Below are 15,803 nucleotides of genomic sequence, written 5' to 3' on the forward strand. Positions count from 1 at the left end.
ATGTTATAGATGACTTAAAATTCATTCCTTCTGAAGAAACTTCTTGCTTGTCTCATTTATTTATTTACTTATTTATTTATTTTTTAGCTGACTACTCCCCCTGTGAATACCCGTGTGCTAGCTTTCCTCTCGTCAGTAGCAGGGGATGCTCTGACAAGGCACTTGAGTGTCATCCTGCCTGCTATGATGTCTGCACTGAAAGAGAAGCTGGGGACTAGTGAAGAGCAACTGGCAAGTAGCACGGTTCAGTTCTCTGTTATGACTGGTTGCCTGAAGATAGTGCTTTGGGTTTATTTCTCAGCACAGAATCTGTGTTCTCTAGATTCACAGATTGCATATTCCATCCACTAGCTTCTTCAGGCTGAGTTTTCTTGCCTGGTGGCATATTGAGAGTTGAAAAACATATGCTTTCCAAATCCATTTGTATCCGTATGAAAGTCTCTTTGGCCTGCAACAAGATGCAATTCTCAGTTTACTTATTCTTGGAGAACTGCCAGAGTGTCTAGTTAACTTTATTTATTATTGGTATAGAAGACTGAGAGATTAAAGGGCTGGAAGGAGAAAATCTCCTATTTTGCACGCAGCACTCCTTCTTAACTGCTTTCAGAAACATCTGTTATTTGGACTCCAGAGAACATCCTGGAGCTGTGACTGAATATAGACATGTACACAAGTTGGTGAATTGGGAATGTTGGTGATAAAGTCCTCTTTTCTGTCTGCTGTAGATGCCCTTTCACTCAGCTTCTAGATGTGCTTGTAATTAGTATTATGATGCAAAGCCTCAAACTACTTAAATAATAATAAAAAAAAAAGTTATCTGACAAGACCCATGGTGTCTGGGGGTAAATAAGACCGGGCAGACTGAGCTACTCTAATTTTTGGAAGTTAGCCCCTCTGTAGCTGCAGAGCTACCTGTGCAACAGTTCAGGTCACTTGTTAAATTTCGAGAGATGATTATATACCTGTCTTTGATCCAAGACTGGTGACCCATTTATAGCTTTATTTAACCCTAAAATTTGTCACTAAGTAAGTATAAGGACTGAAATATGAGTGGGAAATTGGTTCTGAATTGAGCCTTTAATGGCAGTGTGACCAGCTATTCCATAAGAAAAGATCAGCAAGTGGGATGTGTTGTAGTATTTATCTAAGAGATAATGCTCTGGATAACACGGGCAAACCTGGTGCTAAATCTGGCTTTATTCTATTTGAGAGTTAATGTAAAGTTAATTTGGACTCTTTAGGAGATGGCAAACTGCCAGTCTGTAATCCTGTCCGTGGAAGATGATGTTGGACAGAGAATTATAACTGAAGATTTGCTAGAAGCTACCCGCAGCCCTGAGCTGGGAATGAGACAAGCAGCAGCTGTCATTCTGAATATCTACTGCTCCAAGACAAAAGCAGACTATACCGGTCATCTCAGGAACCTGGTTTCAGGCTTGATACGACTATTTAATGATACCAATCCTGTAGTTTTGAATGAAAGCTGGGATGCACTTAATTCCATCACCAAGGTAAGATGCAGCTTAAAAAGGTTACGGTGGTAATGGCTGGCAAGGAGAAAGCGGGGATAGAGCTGCTAAAATACTGCCTGAATTGAACCTTTTGGTTTGATTGTAAACGCCATTTACATTTGCAAATGCTGTGAAGATTTGAGAGGTACAGGCTGAGTTTGACATCTGCATTGTGGGTGAAGGAGCAGGCCTTTGGAAGAGGCAGGAAATAGCTGCCTTCTCTTGACACACCTGAGAGTTCAGAAAGGAAAGCTGGTTGTGATGTTACCTCATCTTTGTCTTACCCCTGTCTCCTGCAGAAATTAGATGCTGGGAACCAGCTTGCCCTCATTGAGGACCTACACAGGGACATCCGGGTTGTAGGGAACGAGGCCAAAGGAGAGCATGTGCCAGGATTCTGCATTCCTAAGAAGGTAAAGGATCAGACTGAGCATGTGATGCAAAGGTGGAGTCATCACAGCCACCCCCACCTTTTGGGGGTTTGATTGATATGATGTTACAGCTATTAGAAATACTGAAAAAATTCCAAATCCACATGTTGGAGACTTTTTGTAGGCTACCCCTGCTCTTGAATTACCTTGCAGGCAACTCCTTTTGTAACAAAATCTTTGACAATTCTGTTATGCTTGTAAGTCATGATTGCTGGCTGCTTCTTGTGGAGGTGTAATGCTGGACTTGTGTGCCAAATTTCTCTGGTTTAAAAATTCCCTCATCCACCAGCACTTTCCTCATAGCAACTGGCTTAGCAAGGCGTAGATGCATGAAATCAAGCTGAATAAAAGTAGCTCTGTAAATGTGGAAGCAGGCAGCTGAAGGTCAACAGGAAATTGAGAGAAACTCTCCAAGCTTGTTCATCTGGTGTATAACAGGAGCAAAAATAAGACATTTTTTGCATCAAAGCTTCTGAGCTTTCTTATCTAATTGTCATGACAGGGAGTGACTTCTATACTCCTGGTGCTGCGGGAAGGTGTTCTAACTGGCAATCCAGAGCAAAAGGAGGAAGCAGCAAAGGCCTTAGGGCTAGTTATTAAGTTGACTTCTGCTGAAGCTCTTAAACCATCTGTGGTAAGCATTACTGGACCACTCATTCGGATCTTGGGAGATCGGTTCAGCTGGAATGTCAAGGTGGCTCTGCTTGAAACATTAAGCCTTCTTTTAGCCAAGGTAAGATTCAAAGTAATTGACTCTGATTTGTGAACATATACCATGATAACCTTCCTAAAATCTGCTGCTCTTCATTTAAATATAGCTAGGATAGCTGCTGGTGTAGATCTGATATTTAGGAATGGCTTTGGAACTGGCCAACCAAAAAAAAGCCCCCAGTTTTTGAATCACTAGGCCTCTTAGACATATTGCTAAATGCTGGTCCCACTTTCACATGATTAAAAATTACCATGTAATTAATTTCCCTCCTGCATTCTCCCATTTTGTGAAATGTTAAGTTCAAAGATGATAATCTCATGCATTTGAACTGAGCTGAGCTTTTATTCAGTGCTCTGTACAGAAAAGAACATTCATGATGGTGTAGAAATCCTTTAACACTTCCCTTGTATTTCAGTCCACAGAAAATAAGGTTAGATTTGAAATGAATAAACATTTCGTGGTAAAGCACTCTTTGTGTTCTTCCTGTTTTAGTAGCCTGGCAGATCTGAGTAAGGGCTATTAGCTATTGTGATAACTGACTGCTATAGAAGTCATGCTGTTTACAGGCCTTGATTTCTAGCCACTCTTTCAGACTTGTCTGCATCACTTTTCCTTCTTTCATCTCTGGTATAGGTTGAGATTGCCCTGAAACCATTTTTGCCTCAGTTGCAAACAACCTTCACCAAAGCTCTGCAAGACTCTAACCGTGCTGTTCGGCTCAAAGCTGCCGATGCTCTTGGCAAACTCATTGTTATCCATGTAAAAGTGGATCCTCTCTTTACTGAGCTATTGAACGGAATTCGTTCCAGTGATGACTCTGCCATCAGGTAAGGTGGAGGGGGTACCTCAGACTTCGCCGCTTATTAGGGATAAAGGAGGGCTAGAATGGCTGAGCTACTGTAGCTGTTTGAGTAGAATTTCTTCCCTCCCTTAGTTCTGAGAGTAAGATTTACTTACTGTTAATCAAGACTTGTAAAACCAGGGACGTGGATGATAGATACTTTCTGGGTCAATAGGCTAAGCCCTGATATATTACATCAGGGAGGTGTTACTTGGCATCTGCTCACTTCTTCTCCCTTCTGAATCACAGAATGTTAGGGATTGGAAGGGACCTTGAAAGATCATCTAGTCCAATCCCCCTGCTGGAGAAGGAACTCTGCAAGCCCCCCCAGCAACCACTGCAACCCACGTTCAGATACAGGACTGCATCAGTTGCCAGTTTGACCTAAAGTAATGCAGTTATTCTTGTATCCTAAGTATACAGATCCCTAACAAAATAATTTCCTGATTTATTTCTTAAAAATCTTTGAATAGTCAGAAGATATTTATGTTGTAAGAGACAGACACAAACATGGAAATATTCTCTAGTGTGGAGCTCTTATCAGCGGAGGGAACATCAGTGTCCTAAACTGCAGGGCATGTTAATCTAATTGCTGCATGAGAAATTTTTACGGGTGTCCAGAGCTCAGTTTATTCTTTAGGGTGAGGGAAGAGGCAATCTCTGACTGTATGTTGTTATCACTTCTAGGGACACGATGCTGCAAGCTCTGCGGTTTGTGACACGAGGAGCTGGTGCAAAAGTAGATGCTACGATTAGGAAGAATATCAGCACAGTGCTTCTGGGGATGCTGGGACATGATGAGGTATTGCTTCAGACAGCTGCAAAGGATCCACGTTGTGGACAGTCTTATTTTTAAACTTACCATCTGAACTTTCTAACAAAATTATTTTCTAAAATACCTTCTGGGGAAAGAAACTTACATAAAGAAGCGTTTTAGTTGGGCATTGCTCACCAAACTGAACGCGGTCTGTAAAATCAATCTTGTTGGAGCCTTGTACGGTTAACTGGGAGCCAGGTGCAAGAATTGGAGATCTCTAGCCAGTTACTTTTAACTCTGAAAACCTGTTAGTTTAATGTTTCCTTAGCAACCGTATATGTGGGTTTGACCTGCAGTTCCTCACCGACATGCTTGAGAAAGATCTGAAGTCAGGATTTGCTTTTTATCTCAGAGAAAACCTGCAGTACCTTCGCTGCATGCACATACATGTGTCTGTAGGCTCTCAGGTGGGGGTTGTCATTTACTGTGAGGAATTCTTTGCTAATGACAGATTTTTCTCCAGTAAATAAGAAACACTAAGTTTAATACAGCATTTTCTGTATACGACAGCAACAGTATCATGTGTGAGATTAAAATAAATAGTTTTTTTTTGTGTGTTCTGATCTTTGCAATGCAGACATACAACTATTGCTGTGCTAGAAACAGAAAAACAGAAAAATTCCCATTGGATTTTATGTTTCAGGGTGGAGAATTGCAGTGATGATATAGTTGCGTAAGAAGCCAAACCTACAAAAGTCTGGAAGCTTTAAATTTAAAGTACTATGGGTTTATTACAGAGATAAGCTTATCTAGAGATGGCTAGAAGTAATGCTTATTTTCTAGACTGAATCAAAATGTGTTAACATATCCTTTAAAACTTTCACTTTCATCTTTATGACTTTTCCATTTAACGAGTCAGAATTTACGTGAGACCTCTAATTCTTCAATCTCTGCTGGCTTTTTTTTATTTGACTGTGGAAGAGGCTTTAAACTCCGTTCCGTACAACAAACCTCATGAACTGACAGAAATCCACAGGTAGCAGGAGTGAAAGGTTGCCTACTAGTATGTTTTGCCCCTTCTCTTTTTATTTCATGTCATCCTCTGTCGCTTGCTCTTCTTGCTCCTGATCTGTGATGTACATTGAGCCCCACCAGCATTACTCTTTCCCTCCTTCCCTTGTTAGGATGCCACCCGCATGGCCTCAGCTGGCTGCTTGGCAGAACTGTGTGCGTTTCTGTCGGAAGAGGAGCTCAGTACTGTTCTCCAACAACACTTACTGGGTAGGTGAAGTTACTGTGACCAGAACTGAATCTGAAAAGCAGGGGAAGATACCTTCTTAGCCAGCAGTTTGGGAAAACTTTGTGACTAGTGATTTAGGTTCCTCCTCCTGATCTTAAACCTGAATCTTGAGATTTCCTTGTACTTTACTTGCTCGTGGCTGTTCATGTGTACACTCTGGTACACTGCTGAGCACAGGATAGTGGCTGTAATTCAGGTTTACCTGTATTTTTTCTGGATTTGTTTTCAGGTGAGTTGATGAAAGTACCAGCATGGCCAAGTAATTGCTTAGTGCTGACGCACAGAGGATGGGAGGTGACAGGATGTTGAGGAAGGGTGGAGGGACGGTTGTCCCACCTTAGTTGATGACACTGTGATCTTAGATTGGCTTACACTTATTGCAGACCAAATCTGGTGGCTTCAGATGCTTTTGGAAAATTAATCTTTCAGTTAGACAAATATATGAATTTTGTAGGAAACTGTAGGTTGGGAGTGCTATGGTACTCTGTGGAATTAAAAAAAGGGAATCTGTTACCTGGTTTCAAATTACGGATTACTTTTACATTTTTATTAGTGTCAAAGCTTATGTAATTCCAAAGGCAAGTTGCTTCATGCACTAAGTGATGTGGGCCTGACTACATGTGACTTAGAAGACCATCAGAAATAGCCAGGTTCAACAATGCAGAGCCATTTCTTTGTGTCAGGTTTCCGTGTCTGCCCAGAGGGTGTTCCTGTCTGATAGTGGTGGTGTGTTTTAGCACAGTTTGTAGCTCTTTGGGAGGAGTGGAGAAAGGAAGATGCTGCTTTAGATGCTGTTAATTATTTAATTTTATGTAAGAGAGTTGACAAACTGACAAATATTTTCTCAGATGTAGCCTTTTTAGAGGTAGATTTTTTTTTTTTGTCATTTCTAGCAGATGTCTCTGGAATTGACTGGATGGTGAGACATGGACGAAGCCTGGCTCTCTCGGTGGCTGTAAACGTTGCTCCTTACAGGCTGTGTTCCCCCAAATACTACAACAGTGTTCAGGAGATGATCCTCAGCAATGCCACTGCTGACAGGGTAAGCACTACCTGAGGGTGGGCAATTTCTGTTCAGGTGCTTGTGGGAGTAGTTTTAAAAGGCACACAAGTCCACTGTAATACCAAAAAAAAAATGGAACAAAAAATTCCCAAGTGCACTCTGAATGTTCTCCTTTGACTAGATGCAGTTTTATAGTGAAATGACATGAGTGTCCTAATTCTTTGAGTTCTGGTCTCTGTGGAGATGAAGATTAAATAATCTTCAGCTGTGGAGCAACTTTCACTGGGAATAAATTACACTTCTGCTGTCCCATTATAGTTCTCATTCATGGGCCAGGTTTACAAGAAGTGCAAATATTTCAATTTAGGAGGAAGATTTTAAAAATAGGGTTGCACGAATAACTTAGCGTTGAGAACTTGTGGGCCATGTAGGGGCTGCCACCGTATTCCATGACGATTTTTATCATCATATTCCATCATGATTTTTATTGTACTTATCCAATAACATTACATTGTTTTCATGAGTTGCATGCTACCATTGTTTTAAAGATCTGTTTAGCCTTTTGCAAAAGCTCACCAGTCTGTGGGCCTGCAACTAGTACAGACTCCACAGAGTCTGTAACTATGGGCCTAGTTATGAAGGCTGTTGAACTCTGCTGTAATAACACCAGTTTCTGTTTTTATGTTGAAGATACCCATTGCAGTTAGTGGCATCAGAGGGATGGGCTTTCTTATGAAGTACCACATGGAAGAAGGAGGGAACCTGCCTCCAAAACTTTCCAACCTCTTTATTAAGGTAAGACCATTTGTGCTACCTGGTATTGTTCTTCTGGGATCTTAACTAGTGTCATATGATCTTTCTTTCAGCTAATTCATAGGTGGTTTTCTGTATAAAATATCTGTATTGTAACGTAGCATTAAAGCTGAAACCTCAGCTCCTGTATTTTGGGAAGCTCTAAATCCCTTGATGCTTGGAAATCTAGGTAAGTCTTTTTTGTAGCAAAGCACAGACAGAATAACTTTACTAGCCTACTTTGCAGCTGCAAACACAATACCACCATCTCTGTTGTAATGTGGAAATTTGACTTTTGTTCTGTGTTCATTGTGATTTTTTTTCCTTTGCAATAACAAACAGCTGGCAGAGACAGAAAACTGTAGCGGGGGAGTTGTCTGTTTTTTAAGGTTGCTAACGGATTTTGTTAGAAAGGTACCAAATACCAACTCCTTTCCTCCGCTGGTTTTGCTGTGGTACTTTTCAACTTTTTTTTTTTTTTGGAAGGGAGTAGCTCCTAGAGCCTGGAAGAAAAGTGAATATTGAAGTTAATGCTTTTTTTCAATTCATACCTATTTAAATAATCTACCTCAGAATTCCTTTCTTTCTCTGATGTTCTGGTTTATTTTTTTCCCATGAAAGTAGAAAGAATCTGATTTTGAACGTTAGAACCTCAGGATCTTTTTTAATGTCTTAGAAAAGGTAAGGGAAGATAGAGTGAGAAGTAGTGCTGGAGCAGGTGAGCTGCTGTTTTTTATTTTGTCCGTTATCTTTATTGTAAATAAAAATGTGTTACATTTTCAGGTTTTACATTTCAGTCTGTCAAACGTGCAAGTTGACACGGAGGCTTTAATTCTTCAAAGCAATCTTTTTGTTTGAAATTCTACGTCCATACATTAATTTGTATCATAGAATGATGTTAAAATATAAGTATCAAAATTGTCACAGTACCTTTATCACAGTACTAATTGTTGACATTTAGATGTTAGCTTTCATGTTTTAATATGTTGAGATTAAATCAGAAGTAAGCATCTCTCAATTTTTTATTTTAAAACAAAATATCCTATTGAAATGCACCTTAAACGCCAATCAGAGATTGACCGGGCTGTTTCTGCTAATTGAATGTATTTTATAGATGTCCTAACACTGTCAGCTTTTGCTGCATTCAGTGGTCACTGTCATTTCCTGAGACTGCTGAAAGAGAAGCATGTGACCCTGCCAACAACCACATTTTAAGAAGCTTTCTTTTGAAAAAGTATCTTGTTTAATCTTCTCTTACTGTTATACATAAGTTTAGTAAAAGTTGTTTATAACTAACATGTTTCTCTCTTGTGTATCTGTGAGTCTCTCATGTGTATCGACTGCTTGTTTTTCTTGTTGTAGCTTAAGATACTTGAAATAGAAAAAAGGTAAACATGTGCTTTAAGTGCCTGTCCTTGGTATGTCTTAATTTAAGATCATCTTTGTCTCCTTCAGTGTCTCCAGAACTCATCCAGTGATATAAAGTTAGTTGCAGAGAAGATGATCTGGTGGGCAAATAAAAACCATCTTCCCCCACTGGATCCTCAGACAATAAAACCAATTCTCAAAGCACTTCTGGACAACACAAAGGACAAAAACACGAGCGTAAGAGCCTACAGCGACCAAGCCATTGTTAACCTTCTGAAGATGAGAGCGGGTGAACAAGTTCTTGAGGTATGAGACAGAAGAAAATGTAACCACCAGTAGCAGGCTGTGTCACGTGGCTCTGCCTTTGGTTGTTTTAAGTGTTGGGCCTGGAGTCTCAGAAGGTGCTGGCAGTCTCTTCTGGAATAGATGGTGTGGGATGTTCCTATTTGCATTTAAGCCTTCATCACTATTCTCATGCTAAGCTTTGAAGAAATATGCAAGTTATCTGGTACTGTACAATCATACTGTGCAGTATTGCGAAGATCAAGGTGTTTAATGAACCCTTAATGTTTACAACAGTAGACTTGCTTTCAAAATGCCTGAAGCCTTACAGTGCTGTAGTTACCTCAGCTAGAACTGGTAGTTTATTGCTGTTGTCACCTGTATAATCCTATTGCAGCATTAGTGGTGCTAGAGAGAGTATTTTTAGGATGGATGGAATGAATACCCCTTTGTTATATCCATATCCAGACCTCTTTTCAAAGTCCTAGCTGGTTTTGGATAGTTCTCATGTTTGGAATCATAAAACCAGATGAAGGCTTTGGGCATATTTGAAAAATTGTAGACAAATATACCTGGTGAGGCACTTAAATCTGTTATTTTGAATGGTGTATCCTAAGGAATTGGTAATTGGTGTTGTCTTCCTTCCACAGTCGGTTTCCAAGATTCTGGATGCTGCCAGCTTGGAGCTTCTCAACGAAAGCTGCAGGCGATCTCTTAAGAAGCTGGCTGGCCAGGCTGACTCTGACGAACAGATAGATGACACTATACTGACGTGATAATAAAGCTCGAAAAGACAAGAAAACACTGAACCAACCGCTGCATCAGCATTTCAACTCAAAACACCTATTTTAAATGTTTTCATTTTTGAAAATGTTAATTCTGATGGGATTTCATGAAAAGGACTCCCAGAGAGTATTTTAGTATCGAATATACCAGAATAGCCTTAATTAGACCCACATTAGCTGAAAATTGAAAATTTGGTCCCCTTTTTGAGACAGATAATGCGCAAGAAACAGATATACTAATCAATACTGATAAATTATGGCCAATTGTGAGGTGTGGCTAGAGCACATCAGGCTTAAACTCTGGTGATACCTATTTCTTTTCCAAGGTCTCTGCAAAAACTCCAGTATTCGAAGTACTGTTGGTCTTTTCCAGAGACCCTGTGAAGCTGGAATAGAACTCAGTGAAAGTTCAATCGTATTGTTTTTGTGTACTGCTAACTTGCTGCTTGTGACGGTTCTGAAGACTGAAAATCCCTGTAAAACAGTATTTAAAACAGCCTTAGAAATCACAGATACAAAAGGGGAATTAAATGCAGTCTGTTTAAAGAAGGAACATTTAATAAAGGCTTTGACTTTGATCCTTCTGGTGTAAACTGTTCTTTTTAGAAATTCATTTGTCAACAAACTAATACTGTGATTTACTTTTTGGACCTGCTTTTTCTAGGGCATACGGTTTGTAGAGTGGGTAGTGCTGCAATCTATAAAAACCCTTTTGCAAAACTGAGGAGGCTAGGGTTTAAAACCAAGCCAGAAGTGACATTTAATGAAATTTGTAATTACTCCTGTTCATTTCCAAAGTATTTTTGACTACATCCAGCTTTTTGTTATTTGACTTGTGAAAAGTCCTCTATTTTTGTCTTCAAAGGCTTTGAAAGATACTTGGCAGTTCCAACACACAGATTTTTTTTGTCAATGAGTTGTACTGCCCCAGGAAAGCAGTGTTTTATTTTACCTGGCCAACTATGCACTTGTGTGGTTTCTTTTTTTTTTTTTTTAATTGACTAATACCTTTAATGCCACTTGATGTAAATAGTGAAAAATTGTGTTGCAAAATCCCAATTTTTAGAGGGAAAATTTGTTTTGCATTCTATGTAGAGTACTAGTTAAGCAAGCTGTATCTATTTAATGAACCTACAGAGCAGATGGCTGCACCTCAGAAGCTAGAGCATTAAGATCTGTAGTTCAAAGGGGGGGGATTCAACTCTGAATGGCTCAAACCATGATGATGGGAGAATACAATACTACACATCATAAAATTTGACAGCCTAAAATGTAACCACAAGGGATCACACACTCTAGTAGAACTAATTTGCTGATTGCTGTGGCAGTAGCAGCAAACAAAAACATTTAATCTTCACCATGCTAATTCCTCAAATAGCACGATACAGTCTTGATTAGGTATTTGGGAGTGCTGTGTTTTGTTCTGGTCAAAAGCCTGTCAAAAAGCTCCTGATGTTCTGTCAGCTCTCAAACCTGTGGTACAGGCTGCTGGCAAACGAGTGATTTGCTGTAGAAGAACTATTGGAAGTGACTTGGGAAAGTCAGCTGCTTTACCGCTCATCTAAAATAGGCTCAGCTCTGACTGAACCGTTCCTAATTGATTTCCATATAATTGTTCTTCTACAGCATCGTATGATGGTGATTCTATAACTCGTCTGTGCCATCTATTTCATTAGAAGCACTTTCAGACTGTCAGAGCTTACTTCATGTCTACCAAAACCTTCCTTGCTGCTACTTGAGTCCATTACTGCCTGGCCCATTCCCGCAGGCACTGAGAACAGTGAATTTGTGCAACAGCCACATCATCCCTGCAGTGTTCTCATTCCTGGATGAAACAAGGTTGGATCTCTTAGGTTTCCTTGTAGATCATGTTTTCTCAACCTATCCTGTTGCCCTTCATATTTGTTCCATTCTGACTCGTAGTTGTCTCGTGGTGTCCACTGCTGGACCAAGTCTTCTAGTGGAGAATATTACTTTGCAAGTCCTACGTAAGACGCTGCTGTCTATCCCAACATAAGGTTTGGCTCCTTTTTATTTTATGTCAACAAGTCTGCTGTTAAAAACATTTATAGTTTGTGATCAGCTATGAATCCAGGCTTCAATATTCCTTTTGGCTATTTATGTCCAATATTGTATTTATGTGGTTGATTATATCTACAAAATTACACTGGTTTCCAGTTGGTCTTACTGAACTTCCAGACTACTTACTTCATAACGTTTATCTGCATTTTGAAGGTGGTTTTGAACTCAGAATTTGCCTTCCAAAATACTTGCAAAGCTGTTCTGCTTTCTATTATCTAAAGATTAAAAAAATGTATTCTCTATCCCTTCATCCAGATAATTAATGAAGGTAATAAGCAGAACCAGTCATGGGATAATTCACTGTAGGAAGCTTGCATGCTGTTTGACAGTGAGCTATGAGTACACTGAGTAGAAAACTTCCAAGTATTGGTGAATATCCCTTGGAGTAGCTCAATGTAGTTTATATGTCATTACTTATAAAACTGTCGTGAGCAATCTAAAGAATACTCCACCTAAACATTATGGTAGTTTTAGGCATCAAAAGCTTTATATATTGCTTCTCTCTCACACCCACTCCTATATTTTAGGTGGGAATAATATGTTTTAGTATACTTCTAATAATTAACTGGTCAGTAATACCACAGTGGATCTTTCTTCCTCCTCTAAAGAAAAATACTGTGTTTACTATTTGCTAGGCTCCTAAATCTCAATTCTCATCTACAAGATCTTGAGGATGAGTGGTAATAGACTAGTTCATCTGTTTTATTTTTAATTTACTTTCCTTTAAATCTTAAACTCTATTTTTTTGTGATGAATTGATAATAATCAGAGTGAAAACTCAGCTAAAAATGCTCTTAAGGATGTGGCAGTCTCAGTGTACTGTGATTAATTTCACCTATAATGAATGAACTGTGTGTTTTGGGATAACAGGAACAGCAGTTAAAGCACGCAATGCAAAACCATTGTGCACTGAAGCAGATGTAAACGGAGTTTTATACTATTCAAAAACTACCAGATAAGTGGCAAACAGCTCAGTGTTTGTACTGAAATTGCTTATTTCACTGATGTAGGCAGGAAACAGGAAAAAATTGCAAGTTTTTCTAAAGAACAGTAGTTTGAGCTCTCAATCACAGACAGTTTGGCTTACTTCTTTTCTCTAGGATTCTAACTGATGCTCCGCTTAAATGTGTGAAGGAAAATTACAGTTAATAGAAAGTTTTTTTATTAACTTATTAATTTTAGCCAATTGCAATCTTGTTGTTGAATTAAGGGTCTTTTGAAGATTTGTATTTTAACCTTGTATAACGCGAAGTGGAAAAACTCATTCATCTTTCCAAATAGCAGCTATGTCTACACTCAGTTTAGTTGTTTCCAAGAGGGAGGAGTGAAAGGTAGGAGCTCACTTGCACTTATTGAGAATATGCTGATTTTTCAATTACAGCGAAACACTGAATTTGGATTTTGATAGCTACTTTTCACTAAACTATTTATGCACTGCAATATAATACATCAGAGATAAAATACCCGTAATTTTTGCCACAACATGAGATCTGATAAATTGATTGTGCCAACTTGGAGACTAAGGAATTAATTTTTTTCTCATCTCAAATGTCTTGAAAATACCAGTTGTCAGTATAAGATAATTTTTTCCTACAACTGACTGTAATAACATCTTTGAACTGTCAAGCAGCTGCCTCTGAGTGACAGCTGAACTGTGTGTATTTCAATAAGATCACAAAATAATTTGAGCTGTATTTAAATTTACAAGGTGTTAAAAATTTCAATGGAAAAGAGATAAATATGAAAACAAAATATAATTTTTTCTTTTTTTTGAGTCACACAGTTGTGTATGGTCCATTTTATTTGGCAATGTGACCTCATCTTATGCTTTTCACATGAGATTTCATAAGCTTAAAAATAAAGGTAATGGGAGCACTGTAATTTTGGGGTTGAGCTGGTGTTTTGTACGATGGATTCAAGAGATCGCCCTGCAATGGTGCAGCCCCCTCGGCCATCCTGGCACTTGGGGCACGCGTTGGGTTATACAACGGGCTGCCCAAGTGCTGTACTGCAGCGGGTGGAAGGCAGGGGTGTTCCTTTAGCACTGGGCTAGGTTTGGGCTAGCTACAGACCCTTTTCCAGCAGGGTTTCTGTGAGCATTGGCCGGCAAAATGGCACCCCCTCATGTCTGGTAGTGCTCCAGCTTCTTTCCTGCTCCTCAGTTAGCTACATCATACATCTGAGGATCACAGCAAACGAGCTAGAGAGCGTGGTGTTTAAATGCATGAACTGCAGAGGCCGTGGTGTAGGAATGTGAGATGGAGGTCACCCAAGTGGATTTCTGGACGAGAAGAGTGTGCGAGGGGTGAGCTTTTGAAGGATAGAACATATTTTGAAGGTTAAGATTAAGGAAGGTTTGTAATTAAACACACAGGCATTAGCTGTGTTTTTGATCAGAAGTATTTAAAAGGTGCAATTTTATGTGCTAAAAAAAATCTTCACCCTAGACATGCTGTTTTAGCCATACTGGGTTGGTTTGTTTCCAGATATTTCTAATGAGTTCCATAAGAATAACAAAAATATAACAGTGGAACCATACCACAGTATTCTATGTAGAAGAAATAGAAAATAACTCTAGAATTGAGTAGAGACAATTGCCTTAAAAATATTCTATTTCTCCTAAACAAACCTTATTGTGTAAACCCAAAGAAAAGAATCTACAGCTTTTGAGTCAGTTTTAAGGGAGAAAGCAATACCCCTACCAAATGCCTGTCATTTTCTAAGAAACATTCACAGCTTGCAGTGTAATTTTGGCTGGAAGGCACCTCTGGGGTTCAGTAAGTCCAGCCCCTGCACTCAAAGCACGGTTGGATAGAGCAGGTTGCTCAGGGTGGGCGACGTGCAGGCAGGCAGAACACCACCACCTCTCAGGGCAACCTGTTCTGGTGCCTGAATGCCCTCCGAATGCTCACTGACATGGTCTGCAGGGGTGCTGTTTCAGTGATTTCTCTTTCATTTGAGCTACCAAAAAGATCCTCAACGTAGGTGCATCCTGAGTATGTTTAGAACAACTAATTATATTGTAGCTAGCAAAAACATTATGGATTGGGTTATATTTGGGTTAATTGTCCTTGATTTCTGTGCCATCCTCACTTTGCCTATCTGTAGGCTCAGCTGCTGGTAGAGGTCTGTGCTCTTCAGAGCCAAGACGGCTCTTCCCACTTGAAAGACCAAAGCGTGGTAATGAGACACTTCTGTCAATGAACTGTAAGCTTGTGTTTAAAATAATTAAAAACCACCACAAACCTCGGTTTAATTAAATAATGTCAGTATTTTGGTTTGAATCTGTGCTAAACAAAAATTAGTGGTGACATAATTACTTTGAAGATAGATGCAATGACTAGCACATTTGGGTTTGTTATTTTTAAGCCTTAAAAAATGTGAAGAAAAATGAAGTCCTGAATAAATGAGGTATTCTAAACCAAAACACTGCATTGTCAAGGAGTTCGAATGCCAACAAGAACAGATGTTTTGGTAGGAGAGCATCCAAAGAGAAAAACAGTGCTTTTCCTGTGCTGTATCTCCACCTAGAAGGGGTCACAGCTTTGCACAGTGTTTGCAGCCAACACCTGTGTGATGGCAGCAAGGAGTGAGCGATGCACGAAATCCCTCTGGAAGTGGGAAATTCCTCTGGAAAAGGGAAATCCCTCCGGAGGTGGGACGCTGGTGGAAGTGGGACACTTCTGGATGTAGGACACCACTGGAAAAGGGAAATCCTTTTGGGAGCGGCACACCTCTGGATGTGGAACACTTCTGGATGTGGGAAATCCCTCTGGAAAAAGGAGATCCCTCTGGAGGTGGCACACCTCGAAGTGGAACACCCTTTAGTGCACTCTGAAACGCCGGTGTGAGGTGATGCAGGCACAGCTGCCCGCCTGCGCCGTGTCAGAGCCCCTTCGTACCCCAAAATCAGCCAGCACTTCGCTTCAGCCCCCGACA

At 39.8% G+C, this 15,803-nt stretch overlaps 1 protein-coding gene across 2 annotated transcripts in view; it reads left to right on the plus strand.

The window, feature by feature from the left end:
* Positions 1-10,360, plus strand: part of GCN1 (GCN1 activator of EIF2AK4) — a 43,689-nt gene extending 33,329 nt beyond the window's left edge. The window contains exons 48-58 of one of the 2 annotated variants that reach the window (XM_083803768.1): positions 88-231; positions 1,242-1,511; positions 1,811-1,924; positions 2,445-2,675; positions 3,288-3,481; positions 4,183-4,297; positions 5,437-5,533; positions 6,449-6,594; positions 7,246-7,350; positions 8,803-9,021; positions 9,648-10,360. In XM_083803768.1, coding sequence (XP_083659894.1) covers positions 88-231; positions 1,242-1,511; positions 1,811-1,924; positions 2,445-2,675; positions 3,288-3,481; positions 4,183-4,297; positions 5,437-5,533; positions 6,449-6,594; positions 7,246-7,350; positions 8,803-9,021; positions 9,648-9,773 — 1,761 coding nt within the window. In that variant the 3' untranslated portion in view covers positions 9,774-10,360. Of the gene's footprint in view, positions 1-87; positions 232-1,241; positions 1,512-1,810; positions 1,925-2,444; positions 2,676-3,287; positions 3,482-4,182; positions 4,298-5,436; positions 5,534-6,445; positions 6,595-7,245; positions 7,351-8,802; positions 9,022-9,647 lie in introns of both variants that reach the window. The other variant, XM_083803767.1, reaches the window with a different exon arrangement.
* Positions 10,361-15,803: the final 5,443 nt, after the last annotated feature.

The sequence above is a fragment of the Anser anser genome, assembly GCF_964211835.1.
Source record: "Anser anser genome assembly, chromosome: 18".
Lineage (NCBI taxonomy): Eukaryota > Metazoa > Chordata > Aves > Anseriformes > Anatidae > Anser > Anser anser.